We start from the raw sequence: 14,735 nt of genomic DNA, 5'->3' as shown, positions 1-14,735 counted from the left end.
GGCAGGACTGGCCTAGGGGTATTTTAAAGGGGTTTTAAATTAAATTTTTAGTAGAAGCGGCCAAATTTAAATAGTTATTTTTAATCTTTTTAAATTTTGTATTGTATTATATCATTGTTTTAAACTGGCTGTAAGCCGCCCTGAGTCCTCCGGGAGAAGGGCGGGGTATAAATTTAATAAAATCAAAATCAAAATCAAACTCTTTGAAAAAAAATAGAAATAGTAATTGTTTCCCAATTATTCTGTCTGAATAAATCTTAACTTCTGGAAAGTGGTTTTCTTGTTAATCACAGCCACTTGCATCTCAGGTATAAAAGATTTAGTTGAAATCATAATGCCATAGATATCTGCCACAACATACCTGTTAAAATAAGCATGATGTCTAAGATAAAAATATCAGCTCTACAAACAGTAGGAAAGTTATGTAACCTTGAAAATTAAACAATATGTTTCTCGCATTGTGTTTTGAGATTTAATATGCATTAAAGCTTGGTCTCTGAAGAATTACTTCTTGTTATTCTGCAGCATAAAAAAGTGTAAAAATTACTACGAGGTCCTTGGAATGTCAAAAGATGCAGGTGAAGAAGACTTGAAGAAAGCATACAGAAAGCTTGCTCTGAAGTTTCATCCTGACAAAAATCATGCACCAGGAGCAACGGAAGCTTTTAAAAGTAATATTTCATTATTCTTTTATAATAAAATGCTCCAAGGCAGAACTGACTATTGCTGGTGCCTTACTGATTAGGTTACTTATACATCTTTTTAAAGCAGGATATATCCAGAAATATATTCTAATGGCATTTTTAAAAAATCTGTGTGAGGATAAAAGCTCAGTCCTATTTTTTTGTTTGCCCAAGATGGATGAGGCAATTGACCTATCACACAGGTCGGCAACCTGCGGCTCCGGAGCCACATGCGGCTCTTTGAGCCTTCCCCTGTGGCTCCCAGCCTCCTCTGCCATTTGCAGGGAGAGACAGAGACAGAGAGAGGCACTTGTGCTTCCCTGCTTCTCTCTCTGTCTCTGTCTCTCTGTGTTTGTGTTTTTGTGTGTATATGTGTAAAAGAGTACACTCACGGTGTTCTCCGACAAGCTGAAAAGCTTTTTGGGCGGGGCTCCTCCCTTTGCTGCGTCTCTGCAAGAAGCAGGAAGGGCAGGAGAGAGCTACCTAGCCCAGCTATGCTGACTCAGGAATTCTGGGAGTTGAAGTCCATGAGTCATAAAAGAGCCGAGGTTGCCTACCCCTGAGCTTGTTGGAGAACAGCTTGAAGCCAGCTTGCCAGGTGAGCAGAAGATTGGAGAGAGGGGGGGGGAGAGAGAGAGAAAGAGAGAGAGGGAGGGAGAGAGAGAGAGGAAAGAGAGAGAAAGAAAGTGGAGGAACAGAACTGGCAGACCAAGGGCAGAAAGAGAGAGAGAGGGAGGGAGATAGAGAGAGAGAGAGAGACCGACCCTTTTAACATCTAAAATGAAGATAACACTGCATATATCCTTTTTTACCTTTATGAGATACTTTACTATACTATATATAGTAAAAAAGGATATATGCAGTGTTATCTTCATTTTAGATATCAAAAGGGTTTTGCAGCTCCCAGTATTTTGTTTTCGGGGGGAAACGGGACCAAGTGGCTCTTTGAGTGTTTTGGGTTGCCTACCCCTGACCTATCAATTCTTCTATGGGGAAAAATCAGTCAGCACCACTTACAGACGAGTACTCCTGTTTGTTTTCATTCTCTCTACATGGGGCTCCCCTTGAGGAGCACTCGGAGGCTCCAGTTAGTCCAGAATGCGGCCGCGCGGGCGGTGATGGGAGTGACTCGTCACTCCCATGTAACGCCGCTGCTGCGCGAGCTGCACTGGCTGCCTGTGGCCTTCCGAGTGCGCTTCAAGGTGTTGATTATCATCTTTAAAGCGCACCATGGCATTGGACCTGGCTACCTCCGAGACTGCCTTCTGCCACAGATTACCTCTCACCGGCCGATACGCTCCCACAGAGAGGGCCTCCTCAGGGTGCCGTCAACCAGACAGTGTCGGCTGGCGACCCCCAGGGGGAGAGCCTTCTCTGTCGGAGCACCCACCCTCTGGAACGAACTGCCCCCAGAGATCCGGGTGATTCCAGATCTCCCCTCCTTCCGCCGCGCCCTCAAGACTTGGTTGTTTCAACGGGCAGGACTGGCCTAGGGGTATTTTAAATTGGTTTTAATTAAATTTTTAGTAGTAACGGCCTATTTAAATATTTATTTTTAATTATTCTTTTAAATTTTGTATTGTATTTGTATTAAATAAATAAATAAACTGTTTTAAACTGGCTGTAAGCCGCCCTGAGTCCTCTGGGAGAAGGGCGGGGTATAAATATATATATATAATAAATCTAAATCTACTATTGGATACTTGATTCTAGCCAGCATACTCAGTCTTTGCAAAGAAGCTAGTCTGCTTGAGTTGGCAAAAGAAAATTATTTATAAGCTGTATGCTACTACATTTTAAGTTCTGAATACGTGAATGAAATTTATCAAACTAGTTCTGTCAAAAGGTGCATTCAAAGAAAATGCTGAAATGATAGCAGAAGAAAGACAAATAAGGTGGGAGAAAATCAGCTTTGCACTTCTCGCTGATCACCTACTAAATCCAGAGTTCCCTCTGGAAATTGGAACGATGCTTTGGAACCAAATAACACTAAATCTCTCAAAACAGTACTTTTGAGTTTTTAAACCAAATTTAGCTACACCTAAATCAGCCTCTCTTAATTGTTCTAATTGGTAAACAAGATCTAATATAACTTTGCCCATCTCAGGAAGAATGCTTTTTGAAGGCAAAAATATCTTAGAAATTCTAGGTTTATAGAATATTTAAATTAAATAGCAAAATGGTGATCAGATATGGCAGGAAAATCCAAAGAAAAGCTTTTCGAAAATTAGTTTGTCATGTCTCAGGAAAGACTAACACTTTATTTGTACGGTGATACTTTTTGACCTTCATTACTGTTATTTACTTTTGGCATCTTATGAAACTTACCACATTTTCCAGAATAGTGTGCAGAAAACAAACATAAAAGCAATTTAAATAAAAAGAGTTGAGTGTAAGTTTAAGGAGATAGGGCGGTATATAAATTTAATAAATTTAATAAATAAATAAATAAACAAACAATATAAAATTGTTACAAAATAGAACTTCCATCATCTCAAGAATTTTTGTACACATTACAAAACTAAGCTCTTCAGGCTATGCAAATTTTTAGAAACAGGTAACAGGAATGGTGATAACATTGCAGTAACTTTTTATTTTTTTGGGGGGGGGTGTTTCCCTATTCCTAAAAGGCGGAAATATAGTATGCAGCAAATTACACACTGCATTTTCAACAGCATGGTTGTTGCGATGTGTGGAAAAGGATATTGCAAATCATGCTATATTTAATTTTTGCTTTCTGATATAAACATTCCTTTTTTACACTTTGAGTTGCTGGACAGCAGTAGTCATATCTGTATTCATTTCGGGTTTTTTGCCTTTTTTTCTTTTACATTTTATTTTCAGAAATTGGCAACGCTTATGCTGTGTTAAGTAATCCAGAAAAACGCAAACAGTACGATCTCACAGGCAGCGAAGACCCCTGCAATCAGCCAGGCAATGGTAGATTTAATTTCCACAGGGGATGTGAAGCCGATATTACCCCAGAGGACCTCTTCAACATGTTCTTTGGAGGAGCCTTTCCAACAGGTCTGTTTAGCTGTTAAAAAAATAACACTCAGACTTTTTTTTGTCAGTCATAAAACTGATTAAATCTCTATCCTAAAATAGAATTCATTTGCAGCATCGTAACAAATTAATTAAATACTGTGTGTGTTAACATTATCAATTATAAAACTGCTCTAGGACAAAAATAGAACAATTGAATTGCCTCATGCAAGGATGGGCAACTTTTTGATCAACCATAGAAATTGTACAATTGAGATTGAGAATTGCAGTGAGCAAGATTGCATGCAGAATGGATGAGGAAATGCCATACAGTTTAATGGCAACATTTTCAGGATTTTCTTGGCAATTAAGGGACAGAAGATAGCTTAAGGATTTTTTCTTTCTTTTTATGCTACAGTAAATCTATTTTAAGGTTTATGCTATATTTTTTATGTCTTCTACCTCTAAATAGCATCAAACAGGTTTGTGCTTGAAGGGGGTTCTGCAGGTTGCCATTCCTAGATTCAAATGAAAGGTTTCTAAAACATTAATTATGTATTTAAATTCTATCAACTCCATCTGGTTTTGTTTATAGGAAGTGTACATTCTTTTTCTAATGGACGGTCTGGGTATAGTCACCATAATCAGCATCGTCATAGCGGACACGAAAGAGAAGAGGAAAGGGGTGATGTAAGTTTCTTCTGAGTAACTATTTCCTCAATCTAATCTGGGATGCCTTTCTGTATATTAAATTTTCTAAACTTTTTTTTAAAAAAGGCACGCCTGCAACATTTAATAAATGAATGTGCAAGTAAACAAAAATTGAAATGCTAATAAATTTAATATAGTCTAATCTAAATGGACCTAGGTATTTGCAAGACCGCCTCCTACCAAACACCTCCCTTCGACCAGTCCGCTCCCACAGAGAGGGCCTCTTTAGGGTGCCGTCGGCCAGACAATGCTGGCTGGCGACCCCCAGGGGGAGAGCCTTCTCTGTGGCAGCTCCTGCCCTCTGGAATGACCTACCCCCCGACCTACGTACAGTTGCAGACCTGCGCCTTTTTCACCGAGCCCTGAAGGCCCATCTATTCCGTGCGGCCGGCCTGGCATAGTCTTAATTAGGTTTTAGTGGGGGTTTTGTATGGGGTATTTTTAGAGCAGGCCTGTTATTTAATTTGATTTTAGAACAGAAATTTGTGTATATTTATCGTGGTTTTTATTATCGCCTGTTCACCGCCCTGAGTCCCATAAGGGAGATAGGGCGGTATATAAATTCAATAAATAGATAAATAAAATAAATAAATGTTGGGTCCATATGTATGCTTTCTGAGGTATAAAGCCCTAACCCCAAGCACCCCAGGCCATAGGGAGGGAGGGAAGAGTTCTGCTTAATACAGAGGTTTGAAAAGGACATTTCTACCACAGAACCACACTCCTTCCTTTAAACAATTCTTCAAAGATTTTATCTGATCACCTTAATATATTGCAGCCTGAAAAAAGCTGTAGAATTCTGGAATCTGGCTATTTAGTGATATGGGAAAACCATATTCGATCAGTTTCAAGCCTTGATTTTGTAGATTGTTATTTGTACTGTTTTCTCAGTCTGGATCATATTAATTATGGGCATTCATAACAAAGGTTCTGATTTCAAAATTCCATTATGTCAAGGAAACTTAACGTTTCAAATTCAGAAGACCTGCAAAATGGTCTAAATGGTGTTTTGAATTTGGAATTGCTTGAACTCAGAACATTTTACATATGTCTATTTGGCAAACTGGATTGTTGAAATTAGAACACATTTTGAGGAAGCCTATTTTAAAATACAAGGTAATGGATTTAAAACATTTGTAAGTTACAATTAAACAGTATTAAATTTAAAAATAGTGGATTATTAATAACACAAGATTTATTAAGATGCACATATTTCAGAAGCTTTAAAGAAAATTTATAGGGATCTGCTACAGGTACACAGTTTCTGTTTAGCTTTTGTGGGCTGGATAGATTCCTTTCAGTTTTAAAAAAAATAACCACATATCCCGCAGTTCTTTTCATTGATTTCTGTTTTGTTTTCCAGGGGGGGTTCTCCATGTTCATTCAGTTGATGCCAATTATTGTGCTGATCCTTGTTTCTTTGCTTAGCCAGTTGATGGTATCCAATCCTCCTTATTCCTTATATCCAAGATCGTAAGTAATAATACATTTATAATTATCTTTATTGCCCCTACTTTGTTAACAATCACTGCCTATAAATAATTCTCATTTATTTCTTGCATCTCTTTTTACCCTTCTTGCCTTTCATTCCCTCTTGGGCCCTGTCCTTATAATAACAACTGGGTGAATATAGGATATTTAATTTTTGGTACTATATTTGATGAACCTGAAATGGATTGTGGTTCACAAAATATATTCATAAATACTTAAAAGTACACAAGACTCTTTGTTCATGTTTTGCAAAAGAGCAAATTTTCTGTAAAATTGCTATTTAAAAATCATTCTGTTGATTCTACATTATTTGGTCTTGTTTATAGCAACTTTTTTTCTTCTCTTGTATGCATCAAATCAGTGTAATAACCCTATTTTGTAATAAGGAGAAATGCAATCTTTTCCTTTTGTACATTTCTGTAGATATTGATCTAAAAATCTGATACGACTAATTAAAAATCCAGGTCTGCTCGGTAGTAATCTATGCATGATAGTGGTAGATAATGCTACCTAAATAAATGTCTTGAGCATGAGAGGAAAAGTTACAGAAGGCATTCTGTGGTTTTGTTTTGTTTTGTTTATCAATTTTACTAGCTAAGTGGCTCTGGGCAGTTTATAGATAAAAGCTATAAAACCCATATGAAAAAACACGATTAAAAAAAGCAAAACCAAGTTTAAAAGGCGAAGGAGCACCTTCAAGCCACCAATCATACCTCCAAGATTACATGCCACTCTTGTGTTAAAATCAAATGTTTTGATTTTTGGAATTGGAATTCCGGGGGATGGAAAACATTTGTGAGAAATAATCAACTTTAGTTGAATCGTTTTAAACAAATGTTTTTCATATTTCGTATTTCTGATAGCCAAGTGTGTACTACTTGATTAATGTAATGATATATAACAGTAATTGGCAAATGTTGCCATATTAAAAGCTAGATTCCAGTTGCATGCTGGGATCGTGCCTCTGGCTTCATAATTATTGAGGCAGTGAATAAAGCAATATTAGTGGATTTCTGGATTTGCAACAATAATTATTTGCTTGGAAATTAAACAGTAAATGAATAACATACATTATAGATACTTTGAAGTATTCACCCATGCTGACAATTGATATGGAAATCTTTTTACAGGAGTTCAGGGCAGACAATCCAGATGCAGACAGAAAATCTGGGTGTGGTTTATTATGTCAACAAGGACTTTAAAAATGAATACAAAGGTCCAAATTTGCAAAAGGTGGAAAAGAGTGTGGAAGAAGACTATGTCTCAAATATTCGAAATAACTGTTGGAAAGAAAGACAACAAAGTAAGTTTTATAGCTGACATTAAACACTTTCTCAAACATAGCTAGAAAGAGTTATTGGCGAATTCCCTGAGCAATGTTGGAGGGAAAAATCCTTTCAAATTATCCAGAATTCTCAGAGATTACAACAGCAGAATTCTTCCAGCGCTACTTTTTGGTACTTTATAAAAAACTAGAAGTTATATAAATTCCATGTATCAGTTATAAAATTTCCAATTCTGTTTTACCTCAGTCACCATCCCTTCGTGATTCTCTTGGTTTGCCCTCCCCGCTTTTTTTCAAATATGGTATGAGGATAATAATGTTGGACCACTATTGATAGTTCTTATGTATATTATTAAACTAACTTATTGTAGAACTGCCTTCTTTTAATTTTGTTAATTTGGTTCTTTGAAAGTACTAGAATACAAATGGAGTAAAAGCTTTTGAGAAGGTCATGTAAACAATCATGTAAACCAGGGGTAGTCAACCTTGGCTCTTTTATGACTCGTGGACTTCAACTCCCAGAATTCCTGAGCCAGCACAGCTGGCTCAGGAATTCTGGGAGTTGAAGTCCACGAGTCATAAAAGAGCCAAGGGTGACTACCCCTGATGTAAACTAACAGTTCCTGTAAAGCATTGTAACATAGCAGTGTTGGTGGCCAAGAAGCATTTTTTTCTTCGCTGCTATTGCATCCTTGCAGTCATTCTATAAACTTCTTCCGAGCAGCATAGCTTTTAACATTTTGGTAATTGTAAGAGTTCAGTGCTATTTTTTACTAGCATTTGTCACAATTCAGACAACATAGTGAATGCTGATGAAGAAAAGGAGTTGTACGGAATCCCATTTGGTACGAGTTTGATGAATGACGTTTTTCTTCTAAATTGAAAATTATAGTCAAGATGCTTAGCCAAGCCTTACTAACCATATTTGGTTTGGCAATTCTATTTCCTCTCTTCATATACTCACCAGATAAAGACAGGGAACTATGCACAAGACATGTGTTTCTAATGAAGAGGGAAAAAAGCATGGTCCCATGCTGCTTAGGATGGACAATTCTGCAGCAATTCCTAATGAAACATTTGAACTTGATTCCAGTAGTAATACCAATTATCAATAGCAATAACTGATAGCATAAAGCAAGTGGTTTATAAGCCAATTTCAAGCGTGGTTAAATAAAATTGGTTTTCTGGGTACCTTTCAGTTATAGGTTTAATCACTATGTGAGTTGTTATTTGCTAGGCAAGAAATTAGGAGGCTACAACCTTGTTAATAGTTTGGTGCTGTACAGTTGAGGCTATCTTTTATATTCATCAGTGGTTCAGAAAGTAGACTTGAATTTCTACTGATTTCTCTGCATTTATTTATCCTTTTTTGCAGAATTCTATCTTTTTAAAATGCACATTTTAATAATTAGATAAAATTATTGGATAATAATAATAATAATAATAATAATAATAATAATAATAATAATAATATAAAAAAATAAAAAAAAAGTTGGACGGGACCTTGGAGGTCATCTAGTCCAACCTCCTGCTCAGGCAGAAAACCCTATACCATTTCAGACAAATGGCTGTCCAGGCTCTTCTTAAAAACTTCCAGTGTTGGAGCATTCACTGCTTCTGGAGGCACGTTGTTCCACTGGTTAATTGTTCTAACTGTCAGGAAGTTTCTCCTTAGTTCTAGGTTGCTTCTCTCCTTGATTAGTTTCCATCCGTTGCTTCTTGTCCTGCCTTCAGGCACCTTGGAAAATAGCTTGACTCCCTCTTCTTTGTGGCAGCCCCTGAGATATTGGAACACTGCTATCATGTGCCCCCTCGTCCTTCTTTTCGTTAAACTAGACATACCCAATTCCAGCAACCATTCCTCATATGTTTTAGCCTCCAGTCCCCTGATCATCTTTGTTGCTCTTCTCTGTGCTCTTTCTAGAGTCTCAACTTCTTTTTTACATCGTGGTGACCAAAACTGGATGCAGTATTCCAAGTGTGGCCTTACCAAGGCATTGTAAAGTGGTATTAATACTTCACGTGATCTTGATTCTATCCCTCTGTTAATGCAGCCCAGCACTGTGTTGGCCTTTTTGGCAGCTGCAGCACACTGCTGGCTCATATTTAAGTGATAAGGTCAACCAGAAGTTTCAGATAACACCTAATTCACTTGACTTGATGGAGATATAAACCGATGGGTAGTTTCTGTATTCAGTTGAGTAACTGATTCTCATAGATATGCAGAAATCCATATGTAAATTTGTATCTTAGTAGCAAAGTTGTAAAACATTTTTAAAGCAATACGTAGAAGATTAAGGTCAAAGCAACATTTCCATTCTCCATAATTTGGCTGGGCATCTTTTTCTCTGTCAGATCTGTACAAACTATATTTAATGGAATGATAATGTTTCCTTCCTCCATTTCTATTTTTAATGAAAACAGATATAGAAATAGTTCACATGTAAAAGTGAATAGATTATGAAGCAGAATAGACCCTTTGGATAAAAATCATCTTAGTTTTGTTACTTGGTAATATGTGGAAGAACCTAGACTGGGGGGGAGGGTGTCTGTTTAAATTTGATTTTCTGACATATTTTTTTCCATTTATTTTTAAAGAAACCGATTTACTCTATGCAGCAAAAGTTTATCGGGATGATCGCCTACGAAAGAAAGCAGAAGCTATTTCCATGGACAACTGCAAAGAGCTAGAACGATTAACCAGCATCTATCGAGGAGGATGAGCTAAATTTTTCACCTATGCTGCTTGACGTACATGCTTTCTAAGAAAAATACTGTTTCATCATGACAACTGAAAAGGAGAGATGTAAAAAATTCACTCTGTAGCTATTTCCAAAAACCTTACCCTAAAGTTTCAATATTATTTAATAGCCTCTTTATGTAGTCTGAAATAAAGGACAAAGATGGTTTACATCATTGAATTGTCCTTTATATTTTACTCCCAAAACCTCTGTGAACTTTTCCACAAGAAAACATTTTGGACAAGCTGCTCCACTAGAGATGTAGAAGTAGTGGTTATTAAAATACTTGCCATGTAAATATATGTGAGACAATTACGTATATGTATATAAAATGTTTATGGACATCTGAAGGCATTTAAAATATTAAAAGTTTTAATAGGTGGAATACATAATATGACTACATTATTACTTATTCAGATGTCAGGTATGTGGAACTAAAGAAGGAAATAGAGGTTTTAGGTTTCTTTTTTCATTTATTTTCTCCTCGTTAACAAAATTAAGATCTATGCTGGGAAAGAGAAATGTTGTATATTGAATGTACATGAGTTCCTAATAGCAGAATATTTTGGTGTTCCAAAAGAAATCATTTAAGCAAAAGCTGCTTTTCAAACTCCTCAGTTTGATTTTTATTTTACTTTTTTAAAAAAATAATAATAATCATTCAATAATTTTGGAGTGTTTTTAACCAGCTCCAGGTCCTGTTTTGCTATCAGAAGTTGGTTAAGAAAGTTATTCTTAAAGTTCAGCCTTGTGCCTTTGTTTTGTGGTTATTTGGTTCACCTTATTTCTGAATTATTATCAACACTAATAGAAGCCATGATCTTGTTCAAGGATGTGAGTTAAAATCATAATATATCAGCTTCAGGCCATATGTATATGAAGGGTAGAACTAATGATAAAAGTGATCTGCTTCTAAAGATCATATATGAAATATTGCTTATATAATTACTTTTGCCAGTTTAAATTTAAGGTGATTTTGCAAGAACTAAAGACAAGACTTGGAATTTCAGAACTGAATTTGTATGTTTATAAGCTACCGTATAACTAATATGGAAAAATATTTATTTTTTATTAATTTGTATACTTACTGTAGTTCTAAGGGCAGCCAATGTGGGAAAGATTAGAAAGTAGCTTTCAAATGAATCAGCAGATCATTGTAATATAAAGATGCCATTTTTAACTGAAAGATGGTACTTCAGAATTATTTCATTGAAACAACTTGCATTGTGATCTGTTGCATATAAAGTTTAGTTTTGAAAACTTGTAATTTGTCATAGGTGGCATTTAAATTTCTTAGTCTTGACTCATAAGGTCACACGAACAGTTTCATTACTGCTATGGAACAAAAGCCCAACCAATATGTGAAGGGCTTTTCTTTTAAACAGATAATTATAAAGCTACATTATTTCAGAACTATTTTAATAGTACTTCAACGTTTTTTGTAAAAAGAGAAAAATGTGAAATGATTTTTGGATTTAAAAAAAATGTTCTGGGAACATTCCCATCATAGCATTTTTAGGTAGCAAGTTTCTTTGTTGTTCTGAATTAGTTTCAAAATGAAATTCAGTTATGAGCTTCACTGAAAAAAGCAAGCCTCCTGTAATCTATTTTCCCTCATCTGCAATCAAATTGTTGGACAAATAGTATATATAAGATTCTGTCAAACTATTTTAGTCAAACTATCTTCAGTTTTATAGAGGAATAAACAATACAGATTCCCTGTAATTTTAATTATTTCATTAATGAATTTGATTTATTTTGAAGATCACTCAGGCTTCATAGAGTTGCAGAATTATTTTTTTAATTTTATGCTGAAATTACAGGTACCATTATCATTTTAAGTTCCATACGAACGCACCAGCCTTGGTCTCTGACCCTTCCTTATAGGAAGAAATGGTAAAACGATAGAAATAGCAAAATAAAGTAATGGTAAATCAACTTTTTAAAATTTGAATATTCAAAATTTTGTAATTTGGTTCTAAAATCAATTTAGGTAGCCCAACATCTCATAAATGATCCTTCGTTTAATTCCAAGTAAATATGTTATAATGAATTCTATATTTTCTATAAATTAATGATTGCAAGTGTAGATACAGTTTTGTAACATCCACACATGATTATTTTTATTTGAATTTCACTGATATTGGAACTGCACAGGAGCCTAACTAAATGTTGTGTGATAAATTTTGGCAATAACATGCTCAAAAACCATTAAGCAAACTTGGACAAATCGAGTAATCCAAACTTCAATGCATTTATGGTATAGGAATAATAGATTCTGCACAGAGATTGATGATTGAGAGCTTAGTTGGCCAACAACGCAGCTCTCTTTGGGGATACACAGCTATTGAGAATGTCAGGGGGTGCCCTAGGAGCATTTTACATTTGTATAAGTCTCTGGCCAAGCAACCAGAGCCTGAACTGGGATAAACTGAAGCTCAAACTTCAGAAACCTGGGGGGAGGTGGGAGAAAGGGAGGGATAAGAAAGCTTTGAAAACCTGAAATTTAACTAGTAGGTAAGCCGAATGAAGATAAAAGAAACTTCTATGATCATCAAAAATACTTGGTAACTTTCATTTGGTAGTTGATTTTCAAGATTTTCATTTAACATTTCCATAGTGAATCCATGGGCTTGGATCTAAAGGTGCATTTTCATTAGGAAGTTGTATTTTAAAGTGACTCTCCTCTTTATATTGATTCTCCTCACCTGCTGCAGCTCATAATATAATACTTCATCTTAAACTCTTAAGAGCAGGTGTTTGGGAAATTGCTAGTAAGAGTAGTAGAAAGCGAGTAGTACAAAGCCTGCTTGTTCAAATTGTGTCTCTTAATCCAAAGCCCAAGTGTTGAAGTAAAACTTGGTGAAATTAGTGGAACTTGTTCTCAAATAGTATATGAGTTTTGGATCTCCAAGGGTGAACTACTAGTTCATAACAGACTAATTAGCCCTACTACAGTGGTGGCGAACCTATGGCACGGGTGCCAGAGGTGGCATTCAGAGCCCTCTCTGTGGACACGTGTGCCATCGCCCCAGTCCTAGGCCTTCAGCTGGGTTTTATAAAACCTTTTCGCTTTAGGCCTCCGCCACCGTGTGCAAAAAAAAAAAAAAAGGTTCAGTCAATTTCAACTTCTCGGGGGAAAAAAAAAAGATCTTGCAAAGTTGGAATTGACTGAACTTTTTAGTCCCACCCAGTCTGCCGTTACCACCGCAGCCATGCCCACCCAAAGGGTCACACCCACCCAAAAGACCACACCCACCCGGCACTGCACTGGGTTTTGGGTTGCAGTTTGGGCACTTAGTCTCTAAAAGGTTCGCCATCACTGGCCTATTAGTTTATATGCAAACAATATACTAGAATGTTTATACTTATGAATTATATTAATTTATCCCTCTGGTTAGGAATAAGGATGTAGAAAATTATGTTGATTATTTGCACCATACCTTCCTTTATTTTTCTAGAATTGGGATAATATTTGCTTTATATGAAATTGATATATAATTAAGCTTCAACTTTCAAGAACATTTATTCTCCTAGAAGTATTTTCCTCTAGGATTAATAAGTGGAAAGCATATTAAATAGCATTAGTAATAATGGAAAACATGGACAGTATTTCACTTTAAACATAGCTTTCAACTATAATTTTAATCAGGATTTATAATGACATTTTACTAAAAGTTTTATCTTCATTATTAAGAAAGTCTGTTCTTTCACACTCCAATTTAACTGGACTATGACCTGATTGCTTTACACTTTTTATTTTTAGTTGAAAATAGCCACAAGGGCTATAAATTTGATGACAGAATTTTGCCAGGTACAGAAGTGTTAAATCATTTCCATGAACACCCTAATCTCAATCTACTCGTTTTATTACCAAATCATGTTTTTTAGTTTTGGAAGAAAAAAAAAGTGGTTTAGTTAAAGAACAAAGGAAAAATAATTTTAAAAAGTCTTTCACCATCACAGCTATTCCAACCAAAGATGAAGCTTCTTTTGAATGAACAAAAAGTTGGAAGATATGTTTATAGTTCTCTTGCAAATTTGTCCAGTTCTGTTTTCCATACTACAGGTTACTTAAGTTTGGAACACTTGGTTAAGGCATTTTTTATTCCTTTGGCCTAAATGTTTCATGAATGGAAGGGTTACTGGCTTCTTTTAAGTTTCTTTGATATATTTAAAAAAAGTTGCAAGCTCTTTTTTCTTTCTTTAGAATGTCAGTTGGATGCATTACAATCTCTGTTTCACTGCTTTAAACAGTGCAGTATACAACAGTTTCCAGTTTTCAAGGCATTAGGTATAACTACACCCGACAATGTGGTTATGATTTAGTGAGTCATAATCCTTAACAAAGCCAAAATGGGCTTCCTCTGTTAAAAAATACAAATCTTTCTTATTAAAAATAATTTAAAACAAGTATCAAAAGCTCTCTTCTAATATGGCAAGAAACAATCCATCAAAGTAAATGGAGCAATTGAGGGGAAAATCATATCTGATAGGCAGATCTTGCAGTACAAGAATTATTTTCAGGAATAAAAATTCTATTAATAGCAACCTTACGTGAAAGTTTAAGCATATGCTAAAACATGGACATTGCTTTTTGTGAACACAAATCAACTTCTGAGGTTTCTGGATGGGCTTTTCCAAATCAGCCCCATGAAAATTAATATAGGCCGCTCTACAAAAGTGCCTAATAAATTAGGACCCCAAAGGTTTAGATTATCTGTAGCCTATGTAATGTTAATATTACAACAGCTTTTCTGATTTGCAAAATAATAGCATGCCTCTAGATAATATGCCAGCTTTGTTACAATTTTGATTTAAAAACTATATGCCTTACAT

At 35.6% G+C, this 14,735-nt stretch overlaps 1 protein-coding gene across 1 annotated transcript in view; it reads left to right on the top strand.

Annotated features, from left to right (window-relative positions):
* The window catches only part of DNAJB14 (DnaJ heat shock protein family (Hsp40) member B14), a 23,963-nt gene extending 12,620 nt beyond the window's left edge, over positions 1 to 11,343 (top strand). The window contains exons 3-8 of the mRNA XM_015828269.1: positions 526 to 671; positions 3,528 to 3,710; positions 4,264 to 4,358; positions 5,743 to 5,852; positions 7,001 to 7,173; positions 9,754 to 11,343. Of these exons, the coding sequence (XP_015683755.1) occupies positions 526 to 671; positions 3,528 to 3,710; positions 4,264 to 4,358; positions 5,743 to 5,852; positions 7,001 to 7,173; positions 9,754 to 9,878 (832 nt within the window). The 3' untranslated portion in view covers positions 9,879 to 11,343. The remainder of the gene's footprint in view (positions 1 to 525; positions 672 to 3,527; positions 3,711 to 4,263; positions 4,359 to 5,742; positions 5,853 to 7,000; positions 7,174 to 9,753) is intronic.
* Positions 11,344 to 14,735: the final 3,392 nt, after the last annotated feature.

Source organism: Protobothrops mucrosquamatus, unplaced genomic scaffold (genome assembly GCF_001527695.2).
Source record: "Protobothrops mucrosquamatus isolate PMUCROS unplaced genomic scaffold, P.Mucros_1.0 scaffold_224, whole genome shotgun sequence".
Lineage (NCBI taxonomy): Eukaryota > Metazoa > Chordata > Lepidosauria > Squamata > Viperidae > Protobothrops > Protobothrops mucrosquamatus.
Note: the sequence above shows the minus strand (reverse complement) of the source record. Positions and strands in the feature narration are given on the sequence as shown.